The sequence below is a fragment of the Acomys minous genome (assembly GCF_964271855.1).
Source record: "Acomys minous genome assembly, chromosome: 7".
Lineage (NCBI taxonomy): Eukaryota > Metazoa > Chordata > Mammalia > Rodentia > Muridae > Acomys > Acomys minous.
This window is the reverse complement of record NC_140488.1, coordinates 37,312,901-37,328,708: the sequence shown is the minus strand read 5'-3', so window position 1 is coordinate 37,328,708 and position 15,808 is coordinate 37,312,901. Positions and strand designations below refer to the sequence as shown.

Genomic DNA, 15,808 nt, shown 5'->3' with positions numbered 1-15,808 from the left:
TGTGGGCAATGCCTGAAGTTCAGGCACAGAGGAGGAATAACTTATCAGGAAGGTAGATCCAAAACAGTCACCAAGGAAAGAGAAAAACCAAGGTAATGGCTTGGAATCCAGGGAATTTTAAGAGACAGAGTGATCAATAGTAGGCGAAGCTATAATGAGGTCAAGATAGATGAGTTCTGAGACAAAGACAGTGCATCTGCTCATTATGTGATCAGCGCTGACTGTCACAGCTGCAGCTTCAATAGGCTGTAATAGGCTGGAGAGTAAAAGCTAGGTTGCTGGGGGTTATTGGGTGAGTTAATGCTATGGAGTGAGGCAGGGAGAAATTTGGCTTGTGCATGGTAGGTAAGAAATTTGGTGATGATGGTCATGTCAAACACTAGTCTACTTTTATCGCAAGAATATACATCTTAGGTGGAGCAGATAGATATGAATCTATAGAAAAATAAGGTAGGATAGTTAGATAAGGTCTTCAAAAACATCAGAGACATGCAGAATATGGCATTTAAATATTTTTGTTATTTTAAAGATTCACTGACAATGAGACAGGTTAACCCCTGGCAACACCCAGTCTACCTCAAAGAGGATGATGAACATCAAAGAGCCTCCTTATGGAGATGGTTTCAGATGTGGCAAACAAGCCACTGGGCAAAATGTCCTTGTTTCTGCCACAGACAGAATTCTGCCTAAAAATGGGCAAGCTTGGATGCAGGCAGAGTCGACGGCCAAACTCTGCCAAGACATGGTAAGCAAGTCCTCAATAGTTCCTGCCTCACAAATATGTCTGTCAGATAGATTGGGCCAGGAGGCTGAAGAAGATGCTCCAACATTATAGATAGTTTTGGGTGACGATGATTCCATACTCAGGCAATCATGTTTATTCCGTCTCAAGTCTCTGATGGAGTTGAAGACCAGGTAGCTTAGTTTTACAGTGAAGCTTAGTTGTTTAGGTCTAGATAGATATTTTAAGTTGATAATGACAATATGTGATGGAGATTGATTTATATTCAGAAATTTAGATGCACCAAGATAGGAAAAATGTTTTCTTCAAGGCTGCCAAATACAAATAGCCAAAACACTAACAGTGTAACATTTATATAATTCCGGATTGTGTCATAGTTCTTCTTTGAATAGGTAGTTTATTGTATAAATGTGTAATAAATAATATAAATGTATATGTAAAAAATAAAAAAAACAATAAAAAAACTGAAGGGAAAAAAAAAAGAAAATTGGTGATGACTTGGATCGAAGCCAGAGATCCCTGAATATACACTACAGAAAAAGAGTGAATAAAAATAACTGAGGGAACAATTTCTCTCAAGGGGAGGGGTGGGGTGGTGTCAAGTGAGGAGGTAGCCTTGGCAAGGGAACATGGCTTTCTTTGAGACAGAAGGGTTGTGGAAAAAAAAAAAAGAGGTAAAAGCATTATGTATTTTGAAGAAAGAAGGGAAACTGGGGGGTGGGGTGGGGTGCTGCGTGGCCAGAGACTCTGTGGTGGTGAAGTAGGTGGTGAGGTCATCTGTGAGGAGGAGGAGGAGGAGGAGGAGGAGGACAGCTGGGGCTGGACTAGGGGCTTGAGAACAGTGGTAACAGTTTGGATTTAGAACAACTGTTGTAAGAGATCCCCAAGGGAGTCCACAAGAGGCCTGCCAAGCTGCAGTGCAAGCCCAGCTGAGCTTTAACTTCCCATACAGAATGAGATTGTTATTTCCACAAAACCCATAGAAAATGTGTTTCTCAAGCTTCTCATCAAAATAGTTTTTATTATTTATTTATTTATTTATTTGTCAGGAAGAGAATAAAGGCAAACAAACGCATCATCTCCCGCAAAAGACTGAGGTTGCTCAGTCATCCATAATCCTTACATTATCCTTTGAATGGAATGCGTCATACAGATTGTTTGTGGGAGGTTGAGAACACCAGCCTAAACCCAAGGATCTTCTGTTTCCAGAGCTACTCGGGGACAAACCTTGAGCTGCTATGCACAGTTCAGAGCAAAATCAAACACTGACATTTCTGTAAGACAGAGCGCATAAAGTTGCAAATAGCCTCTGAGATCAAACCTGATTTAGCCAAGCAAAACCTTTAAGCTTACAAGCGGCCTGTTAAATCCATCAAAGACCAAATGTCAGGTGTTGCCCTTTAGAGCCCAAGTAAATGACCAGAGTACCCCGGTGGCTTAAGATGAGAAAAATTAAAAATCTCTCTCACACAGGCAATCTTTCCAAATGCCGTTTAATCATATATACATAATTATCACAGTGTTCTTTGAGGGGGATAACATTTGGATACAACTGCTTGGCTCAAGGGTTAAACAGTATGTTTTTGCAAACAGAGTTTACTTCCTTTGTTTCAGTGGGGAATCAGAGTGGCATTGATCCAGCAGCACAGCTGCCCTAGTCCATATACAAGTAACTCTCATTCTTTTTGTTCTACTTCTTTAGAGAAGGAAGATGCACACATGCGTTTAAGGAAAACATTTCCATGGGTTTGTGTTGCTGGTCTTTTCCAGGGCCACATATCTGAAGGTGAGCAGTAAAGCAAAATCTAGTCTAAAGTCTAGTCCCACAAGCAGTTTCACTTAGATGTCTCTAAACCATTCATAGCTCCTTTTTTTGTGTACACAATTAAAGGAGGATTTAATTTGGTTTTTGTTTTTTGAGACAAAGTTTCTCTTGTAGTCCTGGCTGTCCTGGACTCACTTTGTAGACCAGGCTGGCCTCGAACTCACAGAGATCTGCCTGCCTCTGCCTCCTCAGTGTTGGGATTAAAGGCATGCGCTACCACTGCCCCTCTTAAAGGAGGATTTATTAAGCATCACCTACATTATATTATGAGTAGTCATCTCATTTGGAAGTAGTTAATTTGTTTAGTACCATTTTCTTTAACCTCAACGGTACCATTTCGGAAGCATTATAGAAGGAGGGGGGAAAGCATATTATTTGGGAATAGTGTTTCTTTTTTAAATTTTAATTTATTCAGATTACATCCTGATTGTTATCCCCTTGCTCGTGTCTTAGCATTCCTACCCTCCCTCCCTCTTCCGGCCCTATTCCCCTCCTCTTGACCTCTGACAGAAGGGAACCTCCTCCCGCACTGTCTGACCACAGCCTATCAGGTCTTTCTTGGATAGCCTGCTTCCCCTTCCTCTGTGTGCCCTCCAGGCCTCCCCACCAAGGAGAAGTGATCAAATAGGGGGCACCAGAGTTCATGTTAGAGGCATAATATTTCTTAACTTCAAAAGGGAATACAGCTCCCACTCTTTACCCTGAAAGAGCTTGTTTCTCTATCTCTTCCATATAATTCTAATTAGCACATATAGGCAAAGGAATTGCCTTTCTCTCCCGCAGAGACAGACAAATTTATATACTCTAATATTAGGAATTATTGTTATTACATCAAGCATTTATTAGGTGCCAAAGGTGCTGCTAAATGCTCTTTCTGGGTTATTTGATCTTCAAAATAGCCGTGTGGTGTACTTTGGTGTGCTTTTTTGTTTGTAATTTATGTGTGATACCTGAGTATCATGGAGTTGGTTAAAGGATTTCCTATGATTTCATCACACAGTGTTAGGATCTAACTCTAGATTTTCTGATAACTGCCCTTTAGTTAATATTTTCAGCAATCATCTGGAGGCACACAGTTTAGAATTTTGCGTGTCTCAATCTGGGCTACCCCAAGGCCTGCCTCCTACTCTGGCGCTGGTTATTGAGGAAGCATATAACCCTCTCTGTGCGGAATACTTACCTTTCCTTCCCGTATCTAGTTCTCTTCTCATTTTCTAAATATTCACTGAAAGATTTGCCTCTCCTTAACTATTACTTGTTCATTTCTGAGTTTCCTGAGAGGTTCAAAAGGGCAAGTTTATAGTCTAAAAATATTTAAAACCATTTGCTCAAATAGCCTCTAAATTCTGAAAGAGTTCTGATTTAACCAGCCAGTAATTATAGACTTAGCTATGCCCTGGGCTCAATCGCAGCTGCTGAAGCATAGCTTCCGACCACATAAGCCTGATCAAAGATAATTAGAGGAACGTACAGGTGGCACGTTTGGACCCTTGGTGAAGAATTAAGCTACCTTCAACCGTACAGTACCCAGAAAAATGAAAGGCTGGTGTGCTCTGGACCAGACTTGCAAGGGCTTCATGTTCCCCCCTTGTCTCTGGCTGCTGATTGATCCTGCCTCCCTTTTTGAGTATCATCTGGTCACCATCACTTTCCTCCCACCTTTTAAATTATAGTTCCCTTATTATCTGTGTAGTAGAGTGGTTAGGGGAAGCCAATAGGCAGAGATGGAAAAGATATATCATCTATTTTCCTACCAACTTGCTCTTTACTCACAGTGGCCTTCAGAGGACTTTCAGCACATGCTGCATTATGTCTGGCCCCCTGGCCATGTTACTGGGGCAGAAAATATATCCGTATGATTGTTCATTATACGCTCCCGCACTATGGTATTTGCCCATGCAGGCTATTAAGCTTTCAGATATTTGCAGCCATTTAATAGAATAACATCCTAATAGTTTTTCACTGGAATGTGGACCAAATTACAATCCTGTTGAAGGGGGAAAAACTTTGCTGAAGGCATGAATTTCGATACCAGTTCTATGAGTTCCTACATGTGATTGGCATACATAGACCTTCAGAGGATGTAAGACCAAGAATAACAAACCAGCCTAGTTCCCAGAGTCACATTCCTACCTGCAATTTGTAGAAAATTAACAAATGTGGAGCCAAGTCACATAAACTTTGAAAGACTCTATGGAAAAAACCAGTCACACTTCTGAAGCATACATCCGGTTGTCAAGCTATTGAGACACAGGACTCAGGTACTCTCAATCTCTTCCATCTGATTTCTCATTCATCCACTAATGACTGTTTTATTTTTCCTCCACTGTAGCACATCAGATGAAAAGAACAACCAGATTTCAACTCTATCCCATTCACTGCCTATTTGATACTAACTTCTACTGCTATAAGACCAAACTAACTACAAAGACTAAGGGAGCCACTTCATTTCTGATAATCACAATTGCTTTGAAAGAAAATGGTCTGACTTTGGATCCTCACAAATAGTGAGACAACACAAACAGTGGAGTTAAGTGTGTGCATCTTAATTATGATTCAGTGCTCACAATCAAAGGAAACATTAGGAGTCCAGGTCTTTGTTCCTGCACACATAATAGAGAATATGACCATATGTGCTTGAAAATGGTTATGAGAGAAAATGTATTTTCCATTTAATGGATTATGTGCTGGAGTGAAGAATTTCTATTTGAATACTATTATATTTATTTTGTAACAAGTAATGCTTACCTAGAAAAATGTCATTTAGTTCCAGTTGCCTAGATAAGATCTGCATTTGTTGGACAAATAAACTATCTATTTTGAAAAATCTATCAAATAATATATATTTAATTTAAAAGTTTATTTTATCTTTGTGTATGGAGGGCACACGGTGAGGCACACATATAAAAGGCAGAAGACAACTTGTGGGAATCGATTCTTTCCTTATACCATGTGGTTCTGAGGCTCAAAACGGGTTACAAGGCTTGGCTGTAAGAAGTCATCTCAGTGTTTCTAATTTATATCTATATTCATATGGAGAGAGAAGGATGGAGAAGGAGAAGGAAAGGAAGAGGAAGAAGAAGAGAGACTCACTATGTAGCCATGGCCTGCCTATAGCTTGCTATGTAGACCAGGCTGGCCTGGAAATCACAGAGATGTCTTATGCCTCTCAAGTGGTGGGATTAAAGGAGGTCACCAGCATTCCCAGTTTATATATTTGAAAAAAAAATCTCATGTCTAATATAATTTGGTTATTTTCATGTATTCTATTTCAAATTATACTCCTTTTTCTATTTGTTTTTATTCTTTTTATTTCTGAAAATTTAAAGTGTATAAAAATATTCAAGATATTGATGAAATGGTAACAATGCTGTTTTTACTGATGCATTATTCATAGTAGCTAATAGGTAGAAATACACATTTACAGAAGAATGGACAAAGAAAAATGGTCTATATATAATCCAGTGAAATACTATTCAAAACCTTATAGAGGAAGGAAATCATGACATGTGGTACAACATAGATGAACTTTGAAGGCTTTAAGCTAAATGGAAAAAGCCAACCACAAAAATGTCCGTATTATATGATTCCACTCACCTCAAATATAGACAGATGTCAAACCCATAGAAACAGAAAGTGGAATGGCAGTTATCAAGAGCAAGTGGAAAGGGAAAATGAGTAAAGAAGTTTAGTTTTGCAAGATGAAAATTCTAGAGATATGTTGTCCAGAAGTATGACTATACTTTAACAATTCTGCAATATGTGCTTAAAAGTTGTTATGGATGGGTGGCAGGGGAGATGGCTCAGTGACTAAAGTACTTGCCATGCAAGTGGGAAGACTAGACTTCAGATCCTTAGTACCCATGTAAGTGCAAGTGGGCATGGTGGTACACCTGTAATTTCAGTGCTCAGGAGGCAGAGACAGTGGAATCCTGGCCTAAGCCTACTGACTACACTGGTGGAATTACTGAGCTTCTACTTCATTAGGAAACTCTGCCTCAGTGAATAAAGTTGGCTGCAGTCAAGGAAAACACCTAATGCCCACAGTTGTGTGGAGAGTGGGGACTGACTCGGACATGAACTCTGGTGCCCATATTTGACCACCTCCCCTTGGTGGAGAGGCCTGATGGCACTCAAGGAAGAATAAGCAGGATACCAAGATGAGACTTGATAGCCTATGTCCATATAGTGGGGGAGGAGGTCCCCCTCGGTCTTAGACCTAGGGGAGGGGAATAGGGTGAAAGCGGGAGGGAGAGAGGAACGGGAGGATACAAGTGATGGGATAACAGTTGAGTTGTAATCTGGATAAGTTAATTTAAAAAACACCTAATGCCAACTTCTGATTACACACACACACACACACACACACACACACACACACACACACACACACAGGTGCGTGCGCACGCACCCATGAACATACATATATGTACTTACACACAAAGAAGTAATCATACAGAATATACATATTTACATCCCTATCATAGCCCTCTCTATCCTCTCCTCTAAATTACACCCTCCCTCCCTCCGTCTTCACCCTCCTCCCTCTCTTATTCCTCAGAAAAGGGGAGTTCCCCCTACTCACCCACCCCAGCTCATCAAATCACATCAGAACTGAGCACATCCTCTTCCCCTGTGGCCTGGCAAGGCAGACATGCCCGGGTGTAATTACCAAGAAGCAGACAATGGAGTCCATGTCAGAGACAACCCCCACTCCCTTTACTAGGGGACCCACATAAAGCCTGAGCTTCCCATCAACTACATCTGTATAGAGGGCCTAGGTCCAGTCCATGCATGGTCCTTGGTTGTGTTTCAGTCTCAGAAGGGACCTCTGGGCCCTGGTTAGTTGGCTCTGATGATCTTCTTACGGGGCTTCTGTTACCTCCAGGTCCTTCTATCTGTCCCCCCACTTTTCTACAAGACTCCCTATATTTCGCCCAGTGTTTGGCTGTGAGTCTCAGCATCTGCTGGGTATATAGCCTCTCAGTAGATAGCTATGCTAAGATTCTGTCTGCAAGCATAACAGAGTATTATTAGTGTCAGGGGTTGACTCTCTCCCATGGAATGTATCTGAGGTTGGGCTAGTCATTGGTTGGACATTCCCTCAATCTCTGCTCTATCTTTATCCCTGCTCATCTTTTAGGCAGGGTAAATTCTGGGTCAAAGTTTTTGTGGGTGGGTTGTTGTTCCCTTCCCTCTACTAGGAGTCCTATTTGGTTTAGAGGGGGGCTGCTTTCTCTCTTTATGACCCAAGCTACCAGGAGTCACAGCTAGGGTTGTCCCATATCCTCCCAGAAGCCTACCCTGTCCTAGCTCTCCTGCTGATCCATGAGCATGGGATATCTTTCCATTTTCTGATAATCTTCCTCAATTTCATTCTTCAGAGACCCTGGTACTTTAGCAGGCCACACTTCCCTCTGGGCACAGGAGGTCAGAGATTGCGTTCAGGCTAGGCACGCTGCCGCCAGTCCCTGGTGTATGTCACTGCCTGCCTGGACCAGAGAACTTTCTGTGGATTGGTCTGGGGTCCTGAGGTCATATTGTCTTATTTGCTAGGCTGTGCAATCTCCAGTGAGACAGCAGGCACAGATGTAGCACACAGTTCCCTCTGGGCCCAGGAGATCAGAGATTACACTCAGGCCAGGCGTGCTGCCTCAAGTCCCTGGGGCGCATCCATGCCTGCTGAGACCATGGAAGCTTCTGTGGGTTGGTCTGGGAATTTGAAGTCAGATCCACTTGTTTTCTAGGTGTGGTCTCCAGTGGGCCAGCAATGGCAGATGCTGGGGTTTCCACAGCACACAGCTCCATTTGGGCTCTAGAGGTCAGAAATTACACTCTCACAAGGCCTGCTGTAGCCAGACCTTGGAATGAGTTGACTTTCCCTGTATGGACCCAGGAAGTTTTCTGTGGATTCTCTGGGTGGCCTGAGGCCAGACCTGCCTGTGCTCTGCACAAGTGGAGCACCCCTCTCACCTGTGGATCAAGAGCACTGATGTTCTGTATTTCCTAGATCCATCCTTGGGTACAGTCACTGCTGTCCTGCTGATCAAACAATATGTGTGCTCCTATCAGCCGTCTTGGATCCACCACCACATTGTCTTGATATGTATCCATGTCTCTCCCTTTGTCTTTTCCTTCCTCTCCTTTTACATAAATACACACAAAAATATATCAGATACTAAATAATATCACTCTATATACTATTTTGTAAACTACTCTTTTATGTCAACAGTCCACTATCTTAGGGGTTTTGGGATATATTCAATTGGTAGAGTGCTTGTCTGAGTGGCCCAAAGCCCTGATTTTATCCCCAGGACTGCATACAGGCAGCCATATTGGCATACTCCTGTAATCCCAGCACTCCAGAAGTGAAAGCAGGGGAAATAAGTTCAAAAAGTCATCCTGGGCTACAGACTGAATTTGAGGCCAACCTCAGATATGAGACCCTGTCTCAACAACACCACTTTGTTCTATACTCTCATGCCCTGTACCACTATGCTACACACCCCGTCTGCTCTCAGTAAGTTTCTATAAATCCTGTCATTAGAACACTTTAGGTCCAGGTTACATGCACACACCTGTATTCACAGCACTTGGGAGTCAGAGGCAGGCAGATCTGTGAGTTTGTTGACAGCCTGGCCTACAAAGAGATGTCCAGGACAGCCAGGGCAACAGAGGCTGGGGCAGCAAGATTGTGTGAGTACACAGACACAAGAGTCTAGACTTCTTGAAACCCCACCCACTTTCTCTGACTCTCTCTCTCTCTCTCTCTCTCTCTCTCTCTCTCTCTCTCTCTCTCTCTCTCTCAGAAAAACCGCCCTATTGCGAGATAGGCCTAGTCAGATGCTGGTATTGAGTCCTGGAAACCAAGGAGTTATGAGTGTCTCACAGGATGCAGGAGTGCACAGGGGCCATGCAAGTCATGTGACAATGGCTGCTAATGCCCAAGGTATCAGAGCATCAGACCCACAACTTCTGTCTCCTCTTCCTGGAGAGACCATGAGCTCTCTAGGGGGCAAGATTGGGAAGTCTGAATCATTCTTCCATTTATTCTTTGAAGTGTGTTGTTTATCATATGATAGTTACCCTGACTTATGGAGAATGGCTGTACTTCGATATATGTTCTCAGATATGTAATGATCAAATCAAGGTAGTTGGTATTGCCATCGATTCAGTTTTTAGTACACCTCCATGCTAGGAAACTTCAAACTCTACTCTCAATCTGCTGCCTCTTTCTCTAGCACACAGATAGCTCAGCATCTGTCTGTTATAGACAGAGGCCATAAGTGGAGAGCAGAGAAGCACATCACAGTGTGTACCACAGGGAGGGAGAGGACACTGTTGCAGTAGCATTAGGTCAACAATCAGTAAATGTTTCATTCATTCATTCAATTGATATTTATTGAGTAAGCATCTATTGCATTACTAGAAAGTCTACAAGGATTCAACTACACACACACACACACACACACACACACACACACACACACACACACACACACACACACACACACACACACCATCCTTATTCTTACTGAAATCTGAGCTTTTTAATATTTAGTTGTTTATTTTTATTTACATTTGGTTTTTCTTGATAAGGTTTCTATGTTCTACCCCTGGCTGTTCTGGACTCATTTTGTAGACGAGGCTGGCCTCGAATTTATAGAGATCTGCCTGCCTTTGCCTCCCAAGTGCTGGGATTAAAGGCATGTGCCATCATCATGCCTGGTTCTGAGCTTTTTAAAAAATTACTTATTTTTATTTATATGCATGGTGTCTGCATGTATGTCTGTGTGAGGGTATCAGATCATAGAGTTACAGACAGTTGTGAGCTGCTGTGTAGGTGCTGGGAATTGAACTCAGGTCCTCTGGAAAAGCAGGACCTAATTCATTTGACAGTGCAAATCTTTATCCTCTAATTATCTTAGGTATCCTATATGCACAACCATATTTTCTACAAGTAGTATGAGATGGTATTGTTTCTTCCCTCTCAAGTGGTGGAATTAAAGGTGTGCCCCACCACGGCCTGACAAAGGAGACCCCTAATAGTATTAATAGCAAGGGCAGCAGGCGCCCTCACCTTGTTTATGACATGAATGGAAATGACTCTAGAACTTCATCTGAATTCTATTTAGAACTTTCGTCCGTATCCAGGACCTTTATGTCTGTATTTGTGAGACTCTTCTCATCTTACCTTCATTTCCTTCTGTGAGAGTCGGAGTTGTGACATCAAGTTGTCATTATCGAGTTAGTTCGATTGGTAGTGGGAGCCAAGAGCGAGCCCCAGAGAGCCCTGAGGGCCCCATGGCCCTAGTGACCTAGTCACCATCAGACCCAGGAGGAGCCTTGGCCTCGACTGCAGGCCGCAGTTGCCACCACCTCAGCCATGAGAAGAAATGCCAAGACACGGGAGCCGCTGCCCACCGCCCTCAGTGCAGCAGCCACCAAGCCCAGCTCCCAGGGGAGCAGCACAGGCAGTGGAGGCACAGGGGACGCCACATCAGAGGCGCCCGCCCGCCAGGACAAGAAGAAGGTCATCCAGACCAAGGTTTTGGGAACAGTAAAATGGTTCAATCTAAGGAACGGATACGGTTTCATCACAAGGAATGACACTGGGGAAGACCTATTTGTGCACCATAGGGCCATAAAGAAGAGCCACCCCAGGAAGTCCTTTCACGGTGTAGGAGATGGAGAGACCGTAGAGTTTGATATCGTTGAAGGAGGAAAGGGCCCGGAGGCAGCAAATGTTACAGGCCCTGGTGGAATCGCGGTTCAAGGCAGTCAATACGCGGCAGACCGGAACACACGCTGTGCAGATCAGAGGGGTCCTCCAGGCCATCACCAGCACAACTGCCAGAACAGCCAGAGTGAGGAAAAGAGTGAGGGAGCGGAAAGCTCTACTAAAGACCAGGCCCCACAGCGCTGGCCATTTCCTCAGCGAGGGTTCGCACCTTTTGCTATGCGGAGACGCTGTGGGCGTCGACCACAGTATTCCAGCCGCCCTGGGCAAGGAAAAGCGATGGAGGGTGCTGGCAAGCAGGGTGCACGAGAGCAAGGCCGACCGGTGAGACCTAATATGTATCAGGCCTTCAGACCAAGATCCCGCAGGGGCCCTCCTCGCCAAAGACAGCCTAGCGAGGACCACAAGGAAGAGGACAAGGAACATCAAGGAGCCTCTGAGACCCAAGGTCAGCAGCCACCTCAAGGTCGGCGTGGCCGCATCTTCAAGTACAGATGCAGACATCCAGAGATCCGTAAACCACCAGATGGCAGAGAGACAAAGGCAGCCGATCCACCAGCTGAGAATCCGCAGGCTCCCCAGGCTGAGCAGGGCGGGGCTGACTAAATGCAGGCTACCATCTCTACCATCAGCCGGGTTGGTCATCCAACCAGGAAAAATGAAAAGGAAATTTTAGCCACAAGAAGAGAACAATGATTACATCTGAAGACCTTAAGCGTGCTTGCTTTTTCCCCGTTGACCAGATACTCTAGAACTATCTGCGTTGTCTGTGCTGCATCGGGTTATTATTTTTCATAACGATGTCCCTTTTTTTTTGTAATGGCAGACATGATTTTTTTCAAGGCCTGGTTTTTCTCCATACAACTTTAGTGGTGTTTAAATTGTTAAATATCAGATCAAGTTCAGATTTTTAAGAACTTTATTTTTACAACATTATTTTTAAAAAGTCAATGCACTGCAAGCACATGTAAATAAAGGTCTTAAAATATATAAATATATATAAAGTTGTCATTCTCTGTTATTTGAAACATATTCTGAGAAGTTAAGCTAGAACTCAATGCTACACTCTGCTTACCCACAAATCAGAGAGAGAGAGAGAGAGAGAGAGAGAGAGAGAGAGAGAGAGAGAGGAGAGTGATGGAGGGAGGGAGGGAGGGAGGGAGGGAGGGAGGGAGGGAGGGAGGGAAGGGGGAGAGAGGGAGGGGGAGGGAGAGACAGAAAACATCCTGAGGATCTTACTGTGTTTTCCAGGCTAATCTCAGTTCCTAAACTGAAGTAATCGCCCAGCCTCAGCCAAGTGATTTCTGGGATAATACAAGTGCATCACCACTCCTGCTTGAGACCACTGTCTTCTTTCTTTGGTTGTGTAAGGCAGGCTTCTGTGATACAGCTCTGCCTGTCTTTGAGCCCCTGACTTTCCTGCTTCTAACTCCTGGGTGCTGGGATTACAGATGTGTAGGATCGTGCCTGGTTCTGAGACCATCACATCTATTGTCTTTTTAAAAATCTTTATTATTACTATAATGCATTCACATTGCATCCTGGTTGTAATCAGGCCCCCCTACCTCCTGCTCTTATCTTACTGTTCACAACCTCCCTCCCTTTTCCATTTTATTCCCCTCCCCATGACCTACGACAGGTGAGGTCCGCCTCCCCCATTTTCTGACCACAGCCAATCAAGTCTCACATGGATAGCTTGCGTCCCCTAAGGGGCAGTGATAAAATTGAAGTCACCTGAGTTCTTCTCAGAGGAAGTCCCGTGTGCACCTACCCACCATGTGGAGAATGAACTGTCCATTGGCTACATGTGATCAGCGGGACAAGGTCCTCTGCCTGCAATGTCCTTGATTGGTGCCTCAGTTTGTGCAGCCCACACTGGGTGCAGATCCACCAGCCTTGGAAGTCTCCTTGTGCAGGTCCTGACAACTCTCTTCGCCCTCATGTCTTTCCTTCCACCAACTCTTGCATACAATTCATAGCTGATTACCCAGACTCTGGCTGCATATCCCAGTATCTGTCCCTACCCCGCACTAGGTGGAATTTCTCAGAGGACATCTCTGTTGGGACAATATCCACTTATAAGCGAGTATACACCATGTGTATCATTCTGGGTCTGGGTTACCTCTCTTAGAACGATCATTTCTAGCCCCATCCATTTGCGTGCATATTTCAAGATTTCCTTGTTTTTGATAGCTGAATAGTAGTCCATTGCATAAATGTACCAGAGTTTGTTTTTCCATTCTTCAGTTCAGGGACCTCTAGGTTGTTCCCAGATTCTGGCTATTATGAATAAAGCTTGCTCAACATAGTTGAGCAAGTGTCCTTGTAGTATGGTGCATTACCTCTTGGGTACATGCCCAGGAGTGGAGTATCTGGGTCTTTAGGTAGCAGTATTCCTCATTTTCTGAGAAAGCACCAGAGTGATTTCCAAAGTGGTTATACAAATTTGCACTCCCACCAGCAATGGAGGAGTGTTCCCCTTTCTCCGCATCCTCACCAGCATGTGTTGTCACCTGAGTTTTTGATCTTAGCCTTTCCCATAAGTGAAAGATGGACTTTCAGAGTTGTTTTGATTCACACTTGCCTGGTGTCTAGGAATGTTGAGCATTTCATTGTTTCTCAGCCATTCAATATTCCTCTGTTGAGAATTCTCTGTTTAGCTCTGATCTCCATTTTTAATTGGGTTATTTGGTTTGGTGGTGTTTAATTTCTTGAGTTCTTTATATATTTTGGATATTAACCCTTTGTCAGATGTAGGGTTGGTGAAGATCTTTTCCCAGTCTGTAGGCTGTCACTTTGTTCTGTTGACAGTGTCCTTTGGCTTACAGAAGCTTTTCAGTTTCATGAGGTCCAATTTATTCATTGTTGATCTTAGAGCCTGAGCTGTTTGTGTTCTATTCAGTGAGTTGTGCCCTGTGCCTATGTGTTCAAGGCTCTTCCCCACTTTTTCTTCTAACAGATTTAGTGTGTCTGCTTTTATGTTGAGGTCTTTAGTCCATTTGGACTATAGGTTATTGCAGAGTGATAAATATGGATCTTCTGCATTTTTTCTACATGTAGCCATCCAGTTAGACCAGCACTATTTGTTGAAAATGCTATCTATTTTCCATTGTATGGATTTGGCTTCTTTGTCAACATCAAGTGTCCATAGGTATTTGGGTTTATTTCTGGGTCTTTGATTCGATTCCACTGATCAACCAGCCTATTTCTATGCAGTACAATGTGAGGTTTTTTTTTTGTTTGTTTGTTTTTTGTTTTGTTTTGTTTTTCCATTTTTCAATAGTACGGCTTGAGATACAGCGTGGAGATTCCTCCAGATGATCTTTTATTGTTCAGGTTTGTTTTAGCTATTCTGGGCTTTTTGTTTTTCCATGTGAAGTTTAGAATTGATTTTCAAGGTCTGTAAAGGATTGTGTAGGAATTGTGTTGTTATTGTTGCTGTTTTGAGATAGAGTTTCTCTGTGTAGCCCTCGCTGTTCTAGATTCAATCTGTAGACCAGGCTGGCCTCAAATTCACAGAGATGCATCTGTCTCTGTTTCCCAAGTGCTGGGATTAAAGGCATGTGACACCATGCCTGGCTTTGTGTAGGAATTTTGATGGGTATTGCACTGAATCTGTAGATTTCTTTTGGTAAGATGGCTATTTTTACTATGTTGACCCTCCCAATCTATGAACATGGGATATCTCTCCATCTTCTGATATCTTATTCAGTTTCTTTCTTTAGAGACTTGAAGGTGTTTTTTTTTTTCACACAAGTTTTTTACTTGCTTGGTTAGCATTACACCAAGATACTTTATATTATTTGTGGCTATTGAGAAGGGTGTACTTTCCCTAATTTCTTTCTCAGTCCAGTTGTCATTTGTATGGCTATTGATTTTCTTTAGTTTATTTTGTATATAGCCATTTTGCTGAAAGTGCTTATCAGCTGTAGGAGTTCCTTGGTAGAATTTTGGGAGTCACTTATTTATACTATAATAACCCATAAATAGTGATAATTTGACTTCTTCCTTTCCAATTTGTATCCCCTTGATCTCCTTTAGTCTTCTTATTGTTCTAGCAAGGACTTCAAGTACTATATTGAAGAGATATAAAGAGAGTGGACAGCCTTGTTTTGTCTCTGATTTCAGTGGAATTGATTTAATTTTCTTTCTGTGTAGTTTGACATTGGTTATTGGCTTGCTGTATTTTGCTTTTATTATGTTTAGGTATATGCCTTGTATCCCTGATCTCTCCAAGACTTTAACAATGAATGAGTATTGGGTTTTGCCAAATGTTTTATGGTTTCTATGGAAATGATCATGAGGTTTTTTACTTTCAGTTTGTTTATATGATGTATTCCATTGATGGATTTCTGTATATTGAACTTCACCTGCATGCTTGGGATAAAGCCTACTTGGTCATGGTGAATGATAGTTTTGATGTTTGCTTGGATTTGGTTTGCAGAAGAGTAGTTTACTAAGTATTTTTACATCTATGTTCATAAGAGAAATTGGCCTGAAA

The 15,808-nt window shown here is 42.9% G+C and overlaps 1 protein-coding gene across 1 annotated transcript; it reads left to right on the top strand.

Annotated features, from left to right (window-relative positions):
- Positions 1-4,796: 4,796 nt before the first annotated feature.
- On the top strand, positions 4,797-12,217 carry LOC311601908 (Y-box-binding protein 1-like). Its single transcript, XM_084789677.1, has 2 exons — positions 4,797-4,828; positions 10,703-12,217. Exon 2 carries the CDS (start codon positions 10,954-10,956, stop codon positions 11,911-11,913), a length of 960 nt encoding a protein of 319 aa, XP_084645803.1. The 5' UTR covers positions 4,797-4,828; positions 10,703-10,953; the 3' UTR covers positions 11,914-12,217.
- The last annotated feature ends 3,591 nt before the right edge of the window (positions 12,218-15,808 follow it).